Source organism: Corvus cornix, chromosome 1A (genome assembly GCF_000738735.6).
Source record: "Corvus cornix cornix isolate S_Up_H32 chromosome 1A, ASM73873v5, whole genome shotgun sequence".
Taxonomy (NCBI): Eukaryota; Metazoa; Chordata; class Aves; order Passeriformes; family Corvidae; genus Corvus; species Corvus cornix.
In genome coordinates, this window is record NC_047057.1 from 44,258,520 (window position 1) to 44,275,783 (window position 17,264).

The following is a 17,264-nucleotide window of genomic DNA, read 5'->3' on the forward strand; positions in this document are numbered from 1 at the left end:
ACAGATAGGGTCGCAGTAGCTGCAAGATGGGTTCTGTAGACTTCTTCTGCCCACCTCAAGTCTCCTTTATAGAAGTCAGAAGTAGTTTATTCCTGCTAAAGCTAAACCCAAAATATGGGTAGCACTCTACCATTCTAACTCAGATTAACTTTGATTTCTTGATGCTAATATAGCTTTCATCCGTGAAACAGTATAAAGTATCAGTGGATTGGAAGCGAAGGGAAAATAATCCTCACTGCAGTGACGTACACAGACTTGCTTTACAATATGATTCCCTAAAGCCAAAAGAGCCTTTTTCAAGCCTTTGCTGTGTTTTGTGGGAGACTCACAGATCTGGTGAAAGACTTACAGGGTGGTTTTTAAGATATTCTCTGGCACAGCTTTCCACCTGCTCCTCTGCTTTCACAGTTCTTACCTGCTTTCATATTCAGAATCTGATATCTTGTCAAGTAACGATTTCAGGTAATGGGTTGGGCTGGCAGCTGAGCAGCCAGGATGCATGCCCTCATCTCCAGGTGAGAGGCAGCTCAGGCAGCTGGAAATTAATAATACCTTAAACCACTCCAACTCTGTTCAGCAGAGATTGTGAGCCAGAGCCCTCAGACAGAAGCACCATTGTGTGCTGAGACAGATGGTCTGAATGCTGCTGAGAATGTTTCCTGTGAGGTGCCTGGCACGATGGGTTTGCCCTGAAGAAGGCAAGAATTAAGCACAGGCAGGGGCTTAATGCCCTGGGGCAGTGAAATACCATGATGCTCTTTCTTCAAGGCGGAATATTAAATCGTGGTCTAGTTCTTTGGCTGCATAAATAAAAAACGAGGTAGAGAGTCCCTGAAAAGGAGTAAACATGTGTATGCAGTCATGTGGTTTTGGGGTAGCAAAAGTATTTACCATTAGATTACAAGGAAGGGGTGGAAGTGCACTGTATAGCTCAGTTTATCTTGTTCTGCAGTTTGACTTTATTATGTTGTCGGCTACCAAAGCAAAATGCACACGAGTAGTTTATTCACAGCTGAAACCTTAAGGCAGGACATGTCTGTGAGCAAACAGATAATATTAACCTCCCTTCCTCCACACATTTTTGTTTTGTTTTGTTTTTTTTGCAGTGGTGGTCGCAAAATTACTACAACTGGTAGAAATTTTAATGTGGTGGACAGTGTGATTATTTCAGATGACCAGAGATCAAACCTCACAGTAAGTCTGAATCTCCTTTATAATACCAAATAGAGGTCTCTTAATGCATTAAGTTTTGTTCCTAAGGTTTGAGGAGATCTCAGTAATTTCCAACCACTTGCAGGCACATGTCAGTCATCCTGCTGAAATAGATATGATCACTTACAGGATTACAGTTACACACATTCTTAATACAGAATCACAAATACACATAAGCTACTCTCCTGCATTCCTGAGGAGAATTCCCTGAGGTTTTCTTTATGGTCTAGGGACTTGTTCCAAATCTGTCCTTTTTGAGTCTCCTCAGTCTCCACATATGGGTGTGTTGGAGGAGGGGGTGCTATACTTCCCTCTGGCTCTGTGCTGAAAGCCCAAATAGTGCCACTGCCACAGTGAGGGGCAGCAGGCTGGAGCTGATGTTGGGATGAAACCCTTTCTCCAAGGCTGTGAGGAGGCAAGCACCTTGTTGACCCTTGCAGCCCAGAGACCAGAACACAGCAGCATCACCCAGTGGAATAAACAATGACCCAATGCTACAATGACTGTAGTAACCCCCTCTCTCAGGAGTTAAATTGGAAAGAGTGAATGCCTAGGAGTGCTGAAGGGCATGTCTTACTTGTCTCTTGTCACCTGCATTGAGGGCAAGGAAGGAAAACTCACTGTCACAATTCCTGTCTCATTGCACAAAATAGTTACCTTAGCAGTGAGCAATCAGCCTTAAAGCAGTGTGCAGACAAATGCACTTAAAGGTAGACATGGGCTCAACACAGAAATTTTTCCAGCTGCTCTGCATGCAGCCCTGATCTCAAAGAAGAGGTTTAGCAGGTATCTGTGTGAAAGTCAGGAAGACAGTAAAATGAGTTTGAGTGCCTCTGTTTGTAATTGCACCCACTGTTGAGTATTTAATGACTGTTAGAGCTTTGCTATTGCATTTCTAGGTCTCTAGGTGTCCTGGAAATGCATCTGAGTATCATTATTTAACACCAAGCCTGAGCCATGCAACAGAGGGTAAAGTGGTAGATATGATGCTAAAAGTGGATACTACCTTTATACCATGTGTCAAATTACACTATCACCCAGACCCAGTGTTCATTAACTACCAGCTGCACACCGAACTGGATCCCGATCTGGAATTAAAAATATATGTAAGTTTCAAAATAATAAACTACAGTACCTAATTTAAAATAGTGCTTGGGGGTAATTCTTTTTCTTACTGTGTTTAGTGACTGATTTTTGTCTTCAATTTTTTCCCTCTAGAAAGAAAATGATAACTTGAATATTTCTAAAACGGAGGTAGAGGTTTATCTGTCATATATGACTGGTGCACAGACCAAAAAGATATGGTTCAGTGTCCAAAATATCACCAAAAAGCCAGACCGTAGCACCATACTGTGCAAATTCAAAAGGGAAGGAACAGACAAGATTGACTTTTCCACCGTGAAAGTTTTTGTAAGTAGAATTCCCTTTTTTTGCAATTCAACAGTATTTGAATGTTTATACAAGTGTAGTAAAATGTATCATTATTGCTGTCATGGTGCTTGGGAGTAGTTTTCTTCCTCGTATCTACGCATGGCTACCTAGCTTAGGTACCACTGACAGAACTGAGTTCATTTTCTGTCTGGTTACTGCAGTGGTGTCAGAGGTAAGCTTTGCAGTCCAAGCTGAACTCACTGCTGCTGAGCTGCAGGAGACCAGTAGCTTGTCACACCTCTGTCTGCAGAACAGACATCCTTGGAACAGCATCATTGTCTCCAGGAGAACCCTTCATCTTAGATCTGTAAGCAATCTATTCTCCAGTGGGGCCATGATTGTGTTCTCGCAGTCACTTTTTCCTACTAAAGTGGGTAAGGATCTGTCTAAGGGATCACCAGTGAGACAGAAGGCATTTCTGGATGAAAAAGGGGATGAAATTCAATGTGCACTGGGAAAGCTAAAATGCTCTGAGCATGTGGCATGAAGCCAGGCCCAAATATATGGACATTAGCATGGATGTCAAAGCTGAATTGCAGCTTAAGATGTTTGCTCCATGACTAAGATGAAGATAGGAATTTTTTAAAATGCTGTGATCACCATTTATGAAGGAGAAAAATTATGCCAGACTCTTATTGCAGTGTGTGATGGTATAAAACTGAAATAACTCTATTGCCTTCAAGGCATATGGCTTATAGTAAAGATTAACAAAGCTATTCTTGAGTTTTTATCACTGTTAACTGATTCCCCATCTGTGGATCCTGCCATCTGAGCCAGTTATGGCATGGAAAAGCCTTTCTGAGTTTGGTGTTGCATTTAAATATCAGTGATGCCTTGCTATATCACATGCTCATCCTGCAAACTTCATAGAAGTGACTGTCATAGAAAGGTCACCACTTCATGAAGGCAAATCAAATGCAATAGTTATCATGTAACATTGCACTTCTAGTACCTTAAATTTTTTTCCAGCAAAAGAAAAATACAGAGGTAGCAAATCCTCACGTGTTTTTTAAACCTTATGAATAGATCATCATAGAAGATGTAGGGCCACTGAAAAAAGGATAAGATGGGGATAAAAGATAAGTATGGCTCAAGAATGATTGTATCTTTTCCCTTAGTTTTCCAGAAAAAAGAAGATATTGAGTGTGGGTTCAAAGACAGAATGATCAGTCTGAATGGAGGTGTCAGAGTAGAAGATGCCGTTCTTGTGACAGAAGCAAGATTCACATAGATCAAAGGGCTCAAGACAGCAGGAACATAGTCATTCCCATCGTAGCACTGGGGAGAACTGACACATGACACTGTAGGCTTAGTAGGAAAGATTTTAAATAAAATGTGCTGTATGACTGGAGAGCAGCAAATAGAAAACCAGTATTTTAAATTGAAGAAAACCCCAAACCCTAGGCAAATGGAGGCTTGCTGATTTAATCCTAGTTCTATGTAAAACTTTATAATGTATTTTGAATGACTCCTGAAAGACTTGGAGGTAAGTGGAAAGTGGAATAATTGTCAAATTCTTTTTAATGAAAGCAGATATCTTTTATTTCCTAAGATGAGTGATTTCCTCAACAACAAAAAAGCGATAGATCACATGTACCTGGAAGTCATTCAGTAAACTACTTAACATGGTGATTATGAGGGTGCCAGGGGGGATGCTCTCTAAGGGGAGCTGACTGGGCAATGCTGATGTTCATACAGATATTCTTTAATATCACCACTGACTTGATCACAAAAATAAGGCTTATGCTAATAACACTTGCTGATGACAGAAAGCTCAGAGGCATTACCAGTCCAGAGAGGGTTTTATAATGTCATGCGGAAAAATGAAATTAATTTAGGAATAGGAATTGGATTAATTCAGGTGTACCTTATATAGTCTGTGACTCATAAACAAGATAAAAGATAAGGAAAGACATGGGGCCACTAATAGGAAGGTTATGGTGAAGAATAAAGAGAATCTAAATATGGGCAGAAAATTAAGTGAATGCTTTGTCTCAGTTTTTCAATAAACAAGGAAGAGTAACAGAAATTTCTGCTTTAGGAATTTTTCAGTTGGACATGACAAGTCAGAAAAATAGGTATATTAGTCACAGGATGGCTAATGTATTTAGCCACCAATGCATTTGAGCCTTGGAAAAGGCTAATGGGATCCTAGGAAGTCTCAGACCAAAAGAACTTTGCATAGGAACTGTGAAAACATAGAAACATCAGAGGAAAAAGTAACATTTGGTGAAGGTAATAGATCTGCTCTGTCTTCTGTTCTTTGTAGCCCCAGAAATACAAAGGCTCTGTCCTTCCATCCCTGTGGGGTTTTTTTGCTTGCTTGTGTCTGTGTAGCTATGATGTGACTATCCAGTTGGCAGTCTGCAGCTGCCCTGGCTGCTCACCTCCTGTGACAAGCCACTGATTGCAATCACCAGATCTCTGCCTTCCCTGCTGTAACCCAAAATAATTTCAACGCAGCCCTCCTTTTCAATTATCTCAAGCTCATTTCTATCCCTGGCACTTGGTGGTATTCTTTTTATGTGTCAAACATATTTTTATGTCTAGCCTGTTTATAGTCTTAGCTACCCTTTATTTATGTGCTTTCGCAGTCCTCTTTGAGATCCTTCTTTGTGAAATTTCTTCTGCCATAATTATCAGTGGTGAGTGCCTCAGTTTGGCATTTGGCAGACTTCAGCACTTTCATATATGCCTAAGAATTAATGTCTGTCCTGTCTCTGACAAGCCCACTGCTGGGGCATGTTGTACGTGTATGGCAACATGTTCATGTACATGTTGTGCATGTATCGTATGTTGCATTTTCTCTTAAGGACCTTCAGGAACAACATCCTACATAAAGAGGTTGAAACTTCTGCAAAGAAATAGGGAAGAGGGCTGTAGGCCAGGTGTCTATGAAAAATTCTACTTCCCTTATTCTTATCATGGGTCTTACCATACTTTTCTGCTCAGCAGAGTAACACTGTGAGTGCAAGCACATGTGTTCCTCATTTCAAAATGCCACAGTGTTTAGCAGTGACTCTTAGTGCATGAGCCGCTCGGCCAGCTGGAGGCCAGATCTTGCCTTTCATTTGAGGGCTCTAGTTAGCAGCAAGAGCATGACAAAATTTGGTGGTATATAAGGACCTCCAAATTTTTTCATCATTGCTCTGTTACCCTGCTTAAACATCAAATACAATGAAAGTTGAGTTAATGTTGGTTCACATACAATTTGCTGAACTTCTGCTGTCTTCCCAATAATCTACTATCATCCTTATGTGCCTTAAATACTTTTTTTAAAAAATACATAAGATGTCATTTTAAGCACTGAAATAATGTCTGTCCTCTATTAACACAGCTATTGCTTTTCTTCAGGTGAAATTAGGAAATTTTGAGCATGAAGTCAAACCAACATCATCACACATATATTTATATGTTCTTATTTTGCTACCAATTGTGGTGGGTGTCATTATAGGTAAGTACAATGGCGTATTTTCAGCTTTTGATTTGCTGAAGGGACAACACTATACACAAGCACTATACATACTCACTACTCTGGAGCTGTCACAGTCTGGTGATTTTACCCCGTTCCCAATAAGAGTGGACAAAGTTAAGTCTGTTCTGGTGGTGAAGTCTCAATTGTCAGACTGCAGCATGTTACAAGCATGTTAGAAGACAGTATTTCTGTCTGTTCTGCTGGGATTACTCACTATCATTCCATGAAGCAAGCCACAGGACTGACATCCTTGTGTCACAACTTGGTCCCTTCCGGCTGTCAGAGCTCAGCTACCCTCCTGTCCCTGGGGCAGATGTTCCCTAACAAACTGCTTATCCTCAGGCAGTGTTCGTGGTGTTTCTGCTCAATCTCATTTGGATCGTTCATGTCTTTGTGGATCACATATTTGTGGATTATTATTAAACGGAGGGAGGTAAATAGCTACCCCCTTCTCTTCTTGGTGCTCCCTTTTTTCTGAGTGTTTTTACCTGGTTATATATTTGATAAATTTCCATTTATTTTAATATGCATAGGGGTTTGTTCATTTGGTTGGTTCCTTTTGTTTTGAAATCCATTTTAAAAAGGGACCATATCTCATGCCTTTATTCTCTCTAAATAAGCTTTAGAAAAGTTAACAATTTGTAGGTGGATTTTCTGTTCAAAACAGCTGTTTTTTCTGTTTAATCAGTGCTACCTTAAGTAGGTTGCTATTAGTAGAAGTGGTTGTTAGAGTCTGTGTCTCACTGTGCAGGCTGTATATAGCAGGGTGTGCTACACTTTCAAATAAAGTTGGATTGACAATTCAAGACCTTGTTATAAGAAATTATTTTTATTAAAGATTGGGGTATAGATCCAGATAACCAGGGCTCATGGGTACTGGCACACTGACAACAGTAAAACACTAAGTGTGCAAATGTACATTAATCTTTCTGTTTCTTGATAATAAAATATGTCTTGTATGGGAGTTTTCTGTTCTGTGCTTTCTGTACTCAGAGTCTCTTTTTCTTCCTTTTTAGCGGCATTCATAGTTACTAGATACAAATCCAAAGAGTTAACTCGTAAGCAGAGTCAGCAACTTGAACTGCTGGAATATGAGATTCGCAAGGAAATACGTGAGGGTAGGTCTACAGCATATTTTCTGAACTGAAACTGTCAAGAAGCTCACATTATATAAACGTTTTCATTTTGTAGCTGTTAGAATATTTCTGTGTTGTATCAGAGTTCCTGTTTAATACTGTATGTGCTGCAGTAGCAGATAGCACTGAGCTAATAGGATTGCGCGTAGTATTTCCTTCAACAAAAAAGTAGATTGCTAAAGAGCTTCAGCTATAAAAACAACCCCTCTTCACTGAAAACTGTTTTTTAACTGGGGGCCAAGTTATAATTGTGAAGCTGATTTTGTGTCAACTGAACTAACTGTCTGGGGGGGGATGGGGGTGATTTTTCAGGATTTGCTGAACTACAGATGGATGAATTAGATGTGGTGGATAGTTTTGGAACGGTTCCCTTCCTTGACTACAAACACTTTGCTCTTAGAACTTTCTTTCCAGAGGTAAATATTTACAAGTCTTTCAGTTGTCAGTGCTGACTAACATTAAAAAAAGCGAGGAAGGTCAGGATCAAACACTAAAGAAAATGCTACACAGTAATTGCACATTGTCTCACAAGAAACTTTCCTTAAATCAAGAGTTACCAAAGAATACTTAAAGGTGTGTATCTCTATATTTAGCCAAGCCTTTATGCTGTAGATAAAGCAACATTCTTGAATTTTCAAGGGTTGTGTGTGTATCCATTTATTTCTGTTCAGCCTCACTGAACTGCTTGTCTTTCAGGCCGTCCTAACTAAGCTATAATTTATCCACTGCTTTTTTTGTTCCCACGCTTTCACTTCCAATGCTATAGCTAATTAGAGTAATAGTCAGGCTAGCTAACATGCTACCTAACATCATGACACTTCCTAATTAGACATGTGGGATGAAGAAATGGCTCTAAGTTGGTGCTTTCTACACCAAGGTGCTGACAGAAATGGTAAGATGTTGATTCGAAGGAGTGCAACTCAAATGCTTAGAAATGACATAAGTTTTTTCCAGTTAGGGGCAGATATTTTCAGTGTTCATTGAAGCAGTTTGTGCCACTGCATCAGAGGACCAAAGAGGCCTTCTCTTGAATATTTTACTTCTCTTACTAATTTTCGTTGCATGTGTGGCACATTATGATGCTGGTAAGTGCCTTTCCCACAGCTTTCAATATTATATCATGATGTTAACCAGTGCTTATGAGCATTTATCCAATTGGCAGAAGCTGTGGTCTCAAATGGCGATATTTTCCTGTATGACTGACACCAGTAAGTAGAAACTTGGTTAGTTTAGGGCATAACTGGTATGTATGTGAATTACCTACTAGGCTTCATGTGTTACTCATCAGTGCTGCTGCCAAGCCTTGCACTCTTCTCTGCACACTGCTTTACTTTATTACTGTTTGTGTCCTAGTAAAAGCTCATAGTCATAAAGTTAAATACATGTGATAGTCCAGAATGGGGCCTTTGGGTTTTTTACACCACCAAATACCAGATAGTAAGGCACAATAATATTTAGCCATTACATACACAAAATCCTTGTATACTTTGAGTCCAGTTCTCACACAAAGGACACTGGGAATATCTCTGCTGGTACTAATGTAATGCCCCTAGCCTAATTTTGAGGGGGTCACCAGGTGGTTTGAAGAAACTGGAAAGGAAATTTTACTTCCTGCATCTTTTTTATTTCTGTTTGTTTTGTTGCCAGGCATATTACCATTAAAATAGCATTTTTATTCTTAAGAATATACCTTTTCCTATACTTTCTGTTGTCAAAACAGTAATAATCTGTAAAAGCTGACTCAGTGGAAATGCCGTGCTTTATGCAAATAAAAAGTTAAGAAAAAAAAGCATAAGGATTGCCACTCTGCTGCATTCTGTAAAGTAAAAATGGAGAGGGCTCCTGTTTTGCCTTAGTGAGTCTCATGCCACTGCACATCCCAGAAATTATTTCAGTTGAGTTTTGTCTCAGTTTGAAATACTTATCCCAGGAAGGTACACTTGCTACTGTTAGCTCTCTACAAACAGACGGTGTCAGGCAAGTTACTTAATGTGTTGTGTACCAATTTTTTCTGCTAAGTACTTATTGCAGGAGTGTCCAGCCATGCCTTGTGCTGTATGAATGTGGCAGAAAAGCAGTGCTCCACTAAACAAATATTATAGATGAGCAGAAAAGCCAGTGGGGTATATCTGGCAACTGAGTGTCAGAAGGGTTGACAGAAGGGTCAAAGTGGCAAACCACCACTTCCTTCACTAACCGCATGTGCTTGAATGATGTCCATATTGTACTCTTTGTGCCCTCCAGTGTGATTGATTGATGGGCTTTGTCTCATCTAATCTAAGCTCTTTAAACATGGAAATTGAAGCTGTTCACTGAGCATCTTCTGTAGTCAGTGCAGAGATGGGCAGTGCAAGAAGGCAATTTGTGCAGTTTGTTTGAGGCGCCTCCCTTAGGATGGGACAAGTTGCTTAAGGAGGGACTCCAATAGCTAAAATTGAGAATGATGGACTCCATCTTTATTTTGAGAGTCTTGCTTCCCACTGCTTCAATTTTCTATCTTTAATCTGGCTTAATAGCTTTTAATGCTTATAGGTGTTAACTGCATGTTATATCTATTATTAAAATGTTCTTGATGTTCAGCCTGATTTTTGCTTTGCATCTTAAATTTGTCCTATTATTTCTGTTTTCCCCTCAATTTCACACATTGTTTGGTTTAATGCTACCATGCTTCTTCCCTGTTCACAAATATTTTTAACCTTTAACACAGTTCTGGTTCTTCCACTCTGTGCGCATGTGTGTGTGTCTTTTATTGGTAGTTGGTGTTAGGGTTGCTGAAGAAGATCTGGAAAAATGGGAATAGCCATTGGAGGAAGAGCAAGAAAGGTTTGGTAGGGTAGAAGAGAATAGGAGAAATAAGGAAAGGGAGGGATGAAAAGTCAGGTATGTAGATGAAAAATTAGATGTGAGACGCCAGTGTGTGCTCACAGCCTAAAGTCAGTCATACCCTGGGCTGCATCAAAGAGAAGCGTGGCCAGCAGGCTGAAGGAGGTGATTCTTTCTCTCTGCCCCTGTGAGACCCCACCTGGAGCACTGCATCCAGCTCTGAGGTTCCCAGCACAAGAAAGACATGGACCTGTTAGAGCAGGTCCAGAGGAGGGTGATGAAAATGCACAGAAGGTTGGGACACCTCTCCTATGAAGAATGTCTGAGCCAGCTGAGATTGTTCAGCCTTTAGAAAGGAAGGCAGCCTTTCAATTAAAATGGGGCTTATAAAAAAGATGGAGACAGACTTTTTACCAGGGCCTGTAGTGACAGGACAAGGGTTAATGGTTTTAAACTGAAAGAGGATAAATTTAAATTGGACATAAGGAAGAAATTTCTTGTGATGAGGGTGATGAGACACTGCAACAGATTGTCCAGAGCAGTTGTAGGTGCCCCATCCCTGGAAATGTTCAATGCCAGATTGGACCGGTATTTAAGTAACCTGGTCCAGTGGAAGATAACCCTACCCATGGTAGTGGGGTTGGAACTAGATGATCATTAAAGTCCTTTATAACCCAAACTATTCTGTGATTCTGTAAGGAAACTAGGGGCCGCCAGCATCACAGATAAAGCAGGTGACAGTAAATAGTGTAGTTTGTTGCTCAAGAGGCGTTGACAAGGTGTTTGAGAACTGAGGGCTTCCTTTTGTGTGAGAGCTTTTGCTAGGACTGGATGTGTGGTGGCACCTGTGTCTCCGTGGAGAGTGACAGCATGGGCCTCCTGGAGAGTTCATTAGTGAATATTCATAAAGGGCCTTGAAATGAATGGAAGCAGCTGAGCTGAAGTGTCACTTGGTTAACAGCAGCCCTGTATACCAAAGGCTATCGCTGCCACCCAGGAAGGGTGCAGCCTGCAGCACCCCTTGCACGCCATCACGCTTGCAGATGACAGTGATACACAGCTCTTCCTGGGGGGCATTGGTTGACTGCTGTGCTGGTGCACCTCAGCAGCACTGAGTAGCACACACAGAACATTGAAGTTGATACCAGGTCATTTTTAGAGTTCACTTTCTGGCAGCACCTTTTTGGCGGCACCTTTGCAGAAGTTACTGTGTAGAGTTTTTATGTTGTATCTGCTCTAGAAACTGGCATTTCCATTGTTTTATTTCAAGTAGTATCAGGAACTTGCTTGGCGTGTTAAACATACATGTGTTAGAAACTTTTGGTGTACTTATGAATGATAAATATCCCCTTATATTTTAGTCAGGAGGCTTTGCATCCATCTTCAGTGAAGAAATGCCGCAGGTAAGCTGAAGTAGTGTGATATGCTTTAATTAATTTTTTTTTCAAGAGTGTATCCCTTCTCTCAGTGTGGTCCTAGAACACATCAGCTTGCATTTTCAGTATGTTCCCATTCCTCCAGGAGGAGAGTTACATGGATTTATATGTAAAAAGAGTTTGAAGTGTAAGATGCTTTTACCAATATGTATTATGACTTATTTAAATAAAACAGAATCTCATCTTGGGAAATGATGGGCAAACTTAACTATTGGCATTGCTTTGTGTATAGGGCAGAAAATGTATACTCTGCATGTGTATATTCTGTGTTGTACACAAACACAAATGCATTTTTGGTAAAATCCTGGGAGTCCTTAAATAAATGCAAAATTCCCACTGATTTGAATGAGGCCAGGATCTTATCCCATATGTTTCTTTCAATTTTTTCTAAGCATTAAGAATCCATCTCATAGCCAAACTACAGTTTGCTTATTTTTGTTTAACTATTCCAGAGCAGAGACCAAACGAGCAAGGATGAAAGCTTCAACATGTTGCATGCTTTAATTTGTAACAAGAACTTTCTTGTTACTCTCATTCACACCCTTGAAAAGCAGAAAAATTTCTCTGTGAAAGACAGGTATAGTATGATTATGCTTATCATCTTCAAGAAAAAGAATTAGCAGGAAAAAACAACATGGATTGTAGCACACAAATGTGTTTTCTCCTTTTTGCAAAACAAGCTTGCGGTACTCTGGAGCATTTTTCCTTCTCCATCTGCACACACTGAGGAAGAAAAAACATTGCCATTACAACAAGCAATTAAAGAGAAATTGGAATGTTTGTACGTATAAACAAAGAGGCAAAGGAGCAGGAAAGCTCAGTTCAAAACTGTAAACACTTCCTGCAGTTAGATCAACAGTTCTACAGTTTAGAAATGTTCTGTCACTGAAGCAGGTGTTGTTCTGCAGAATTAAATTTAGAGACACAAGTTCTGTGTTTAAAAAATAATCACAAGAGCAGATGGACTTGCATTTTTTATATTTTTTGTAGAGAACTGGACAGTTTATGTGCCTGAAGAGGGAGAACTTAAGATATGAACAGCACTAGTGTGTTTCATTTATTAAAGATGACTGGGAAGAGAAATTCCAAAATTACAGCATTCTTGTTTGGTTTTTTTTTCCCCCACAGGTGCTTGTTTGCATCCTTCTTGACTATTGCATTACAAACTAAGCTAGTTTATCTGACCCATATTTTGGAAGTGTTGACAAGGGACTTGATGGAGCAGTCAAGCAATGTGCAGCCTAAGCTCCTGCTCAGACGAACTGAATCTGTGGTAGAAAAATTGCTGACAAACTGGATGTCTGTCTGCCTTTCTGGATTTCTCCGGGTACGTGTACATCTTTTCACTACGTAAGATATGCAGAGGATTTCTTTAATTGATTTTTTCCATAGGAGCTGTTAGAGAGATCAGTTTAAAGCATTCGGTCTGGCATTTAATGTTATGAGTGTGCACTATTCTAGTTTAGGTGACTTAGCTGGCTGTCATCAACGGAATGCAGGAAAAGAGCACATCTCCAAGCAATGATTGTGTCATGTATTTGGCCAAGATTTGGGTAATTTTGTAATGCCAGCATATTCCTTCTCATATCAGACATTTCAGCCCAGTGAGATGTATTGTGACCATACTAAAAGACTTTAACGCTTGTTAAAATGCAGCTGTACCCTTCTGTGCAAGTTGTTGGAAAGCTTCCAAGAAATGGAGATTTAAGGAATACCATCCTTTGGAAAACAAAACTCCTCTCCAAACTTTTCAACCTCCAAACAGTATTGCAGATTTCAAGAACTAAGTTACTTCAAATGAAAACAAAGCAAGCTTTTAGTTTCATTTTAATGTTTGTTTATTTTAGTAACTTGATAGCACTTTGTTCTTGGTTTCATTGCCAGGTTACTCTTCCTGTCTCTCTTATCAATGTGATGCTATCACACTGTTGGTATCACTCTCATCAGTGCTTGCATTAATACAGCAGCAGAATTGTTTGAGGCTCAGCAGCTCACACTGGTTTCCTGGAACTGAGGAGAGTGCCAAGGAACTGTCAGAGATATGTTCTCGATACACCAGGCGTTTTTACAGAGCTGTGCTAGTGAGATGCCTTAGCCAGGCTGCAGGAATGGTGTCACATGGAAATAGAGATACATCCTTCCTTTCTCAGGTGCATTCCTGAGGCCTGGGGTTTAGGCAGGACAGGAGAGCCCCAGTTTCATTTCCTCTTTTGCTTATACACCAGGGTAAGTCCCACCAGCTTGCTCCCAAGACATTTTTCAGAGACAAAAAGGGGAGACACCAATTCAATAGGAAACTATTAGCTTGTTTTCTCACAAGACTGAAAATGCAAGAAGTAGCTGAAGTATGCATGTGAACATGTGCATGTCTCACCCCCCACCCACTCTTTGGTGGAACTAGGAAGTGTCTGCCAGGTGGAGTAGGAGCAGCTTGTCTGTAGTGTGCTTGTGCACAGCAAGGGGCTGTGAGCTATCTTGCCACTCACTCCAGATGTCCCTTGCTATTTGCATGAGACTTTCACACTGAAAAGCAAAAGATGGAGGTTAAACAAATAACTTGATAAATCTGCTCGGAGGGATTTTCTTTTCTAATTGCAAGATAATGAGTTACTTAAAAGAAAATAACACCATTTGTTACACTTGATTTTTTTGTAGTTAGTCATGCTCATTTAATGATTACAAAAATAAACGTTTCTTGATTTGTTTCCTGTCTTAGGAGACAATTGGTGAACCTTTCTATTTGCTGGTGACAACCCTCAATCAGAGGATAAACAAAGGACCCGTTGATGCAATAACTTGCAAAGCCCTGTACACTCTTAATGAAGACTGGCTGCTGTGGCAAGTGTCTGAATTCAAAACAGTGGTATGTTTGCCAGCTTGTGTTCCCTCCAAGCACAGACAGCTGTAATGTTTTCTCTGTTTCTAAGAAGCTAAAACAAGGCTCTTAAGACACTAAGGTAGTAGTTAAGTATCCAGATAGTAAAATTATTATTGCTGACAAAGTTTCAAAACACACTAAGCGTTTAACTAGGTGGTGTTTCACTGATAAACATTTCACAAATAACACTTACCCCTCTCTTCACAGCATGCATTAATCACCAAAGAGTAGGTTTAATGAAGTCTCGGAGTATTAAAAAATCCTTCTTATTTTAAAGTATACTACAGAAATATAAATGTGCTTAAAATTTAAACTAAACTACACTTTACCAATGAATGAAAGAATGGAAGGCAGAGGTTTTATTTTTCTGTTGTGTTTATTTGTGGCTAATCTTTAGGCAATAGTTTGCTGTGGATTTCCATATTATTAGCACCAAATTGGCTTCAATTTAGCAAGGTTACAGCATGGTGGATTTCAGTTGCTTGGTTAAAAACAAGAAGTCTAGCTAAGCTTCTGAACTTTACCATAGATTTTTTGCCTTTCTGAAAGCAACTAAGAAGTGCTTCCTGTTTTCCAGTTACACCCAAACATCTTTGATAGCTGGATTTCTGATCGTCATTCTGACACTGAGATGAGAAGGGATAGCAGGATTATTGCACTTTGGAGCATGTAAAAATTGTGGCTTTTAGAGTAGGAGGTCTGAAAAAGGTTTTCAGAATAGCCAGAGCACTCTTCTGCTCCAGAATTTTCAAGTGATTTTAGGTCTGAGAACTTCAAAATGTATATTTCTAGTCATTTTTGTAGCTTCCTTGCTTCTTAGTTCCTGGCTTCCAGTTGGAGTTACCTGACATAATGAGGAGTATGAGAAGTGCTACTGAAGAGTGGGCTTCACACCTTGGGAACAGAAACTGCCCAGCAGCAATGGCCATGGCAGGGACAGGGCAAGTGCTGGTGGTTTTGGAGGAGGATTCAGTCTTTTTCAGAGCCCATATGCTGAGTCTCTGGTAGGGCTGAAGTTTCCAGGTCTGCCCATCTTCTGTTTTGAAGCAAGAACTTGGACATGCTGAGATGCCGTATACTGGAGTAGACTACATGACCCTGGAAAATTTGGCTGGTCAGCAGTCCATTGGACTTGTCTCACTGGGCCACATAGGAAACTCACTGAAATGGCAACGTTTCTGTAAATCATTTCTGAATTGTCATCTTCTACTGAAAACTTCAAACTGATAAAGTAATAGTCAAATCTTCTTCTTACAAAGCTGTTGTTAGAGGCTGCATTTGAAGGTACTTTAAGCTAAGTTACCAGAGTGTGCATTTGGAAGGAAATTTGTGGCTAAAAATCAAATGCATAATCCAAGATCCTTGGTTTCCTTGTTTGCGTGCTGCATTCTGGCATGTATTTGAGGTCCAGAGTAAATTTAAATATATTGCTCTATGTACCCACAGGATGCAAAACACAGTAGTGAGGCAGAGCAACAATTTTGAAGCAAGCTCAATATGCCTGTTACTAGTAGACTGCACAGAAACATCTGGTCCTGTGGAATTAGTTGACATTTCTAATTTATAGCACACATTCAAATTGAGAGCCTCTTGGGGGGCATAGCTGACTCTGAAACTGCTGAACAACCTTAAATACTTTTTCTAGAGCTACTTCTATGCATGCAGTCACTGATAGGGTCTTGTGGTCAGACTGCAGTGAAGAGGAGAAAAGGTAAGTGGTCTGAAGGACTTGCTGTCACTGGGGAACACTATCTGCAGATGGATGGGGAAGTGAGAGCTCACAGCCCTTCTTGGACCTTGTTTGCTGCCTGTGTACTTTGTATTCCTGCTTTTGAATAGCTAAAGATAAAGCTCTAGGGTTAATACAGGTCAGCTTCCCCCGTTACTGTGCAGCATTCCTTGGACTTAGCTGAGAAGTGCTGAATGTTCCCTTTAAAACCATCACAAAAGGAGAGAGGAATCCTGCAATAAAATTGCAGAGATGAAGTTCAAGGACTGTGGTTCTGGCTGGACTGGGAAACTGTTTTGTTTGGTGGTTTATCTGAGATTTACGCTGGAAGCTAAAACTGTGCTGTGAAAGAGACTTAGGTGGAGTGGTGAGGCTTTCTGTGCTGGAGAAGCAAGCCAGCTGTACACATTTTCCCTTCAAAAATAGCATTTAACAGGTGGCTAAAGAGAAAGTAGTCTGTTTTCTTCTCTCACTAACACCACTTCACATGCACTGCATTGACATGCAGGACCTGTGAGCTTACAGGCAGGGAACCAAGTGTTTTCTCCTTACTGTGGAAAAACATTTCTGCCTAAAGGATTGCAGGTTTTGTTTTCGAAATGGAATAAATTCTGATCTGAGTTTTCAAATGCATTTGCACAGTTGCTCACTGTGGGAACAGTCTGAGTCTTGCAGTATTTTGTTGGTATTTTGTTTTGCCCCTTTCCCCAGCCCTACAGTAGCAGTACATTAAAGTCTACCTATCCAGAGCAAAGCATAAAAATACAGCCAAAAAGAGAGTGATATAGAGATGGTGAAGCAAATCTGCAGACACTTGGTGTCCAGATTTTTTTAAGCTGTGTAGGCACTTGAAGATGCAGGGATACATCTGGTAGGGAGTTCAATTCTCAAATCAGTATCAGGGCACAAACAAGGGTGTAGGTGCTCTGCATGAGAATATGTCCTTTCAGGATTGGGAGTTCAGTTCCATGCAGGAGACAGACAGGCTCCTAAAAATCAGGGTAAGTTCCACAGGTCAGGAGAGGTTTTTTTAAAATTCAGGCCATTTGTAACCAGAAAAAAAGAGAACCAAGAAACATATTGTGTTTGCATTGCATTAGAGCTGTTCCCTAGCAGGGCCCCATGCCTTTTTTGAAAAGGCCAC

The 17,264-nt window shown here is 40.3% G+C and overlaps 1 protein-coding gene across 1 annotated transcript in view; it reads left to right on the top strand.

Moving 5' to 3' along the window:
- The window catches only part of PLXNC1 (plexin C1), a 70,940-nt gene that overhangs the window by 32,508 nt on the left and 21,168 nt on the right, over nt 1–17,264 (top strand). The window contains exons 12-21 of the mRNA XM_010410946.3: nt 1,107–1,194; nt 2,112–2,318; nt 2,431–2,622; nt 5,998–6,097; nt 7,135–7,236; nt 7,567–7,670; nt 11,439–11,480; nt 11,966–12,090; nt 12,642–12,840; nt 14,230–14,376. Coding sequence (XP_010409248.2) covers nt 1,107–1,194; nt 2,112–2,318; nt 2,431–2,622; nt 5,998–6,097; nt 7,135–7,236; nt 7,567–7,670; nt 11,439–11,480; nt 11,966–12,090; nt 12,642–12,840; nt 14,230–14,376 — 1,306 coding nt within the window. The remainder of the gene's footprint in view (nt 1–1,106; nt 1,195–2,111; nt 2,319–2,430; nt 2,623–5,997; nt 6,098–7,134; nt 7,237–7,566; nt 7,671–11,438; nt 11,481–11,965; nt 12,091–12,641; nt 12,841–14,229; nt 14,377–17,264) is intronic.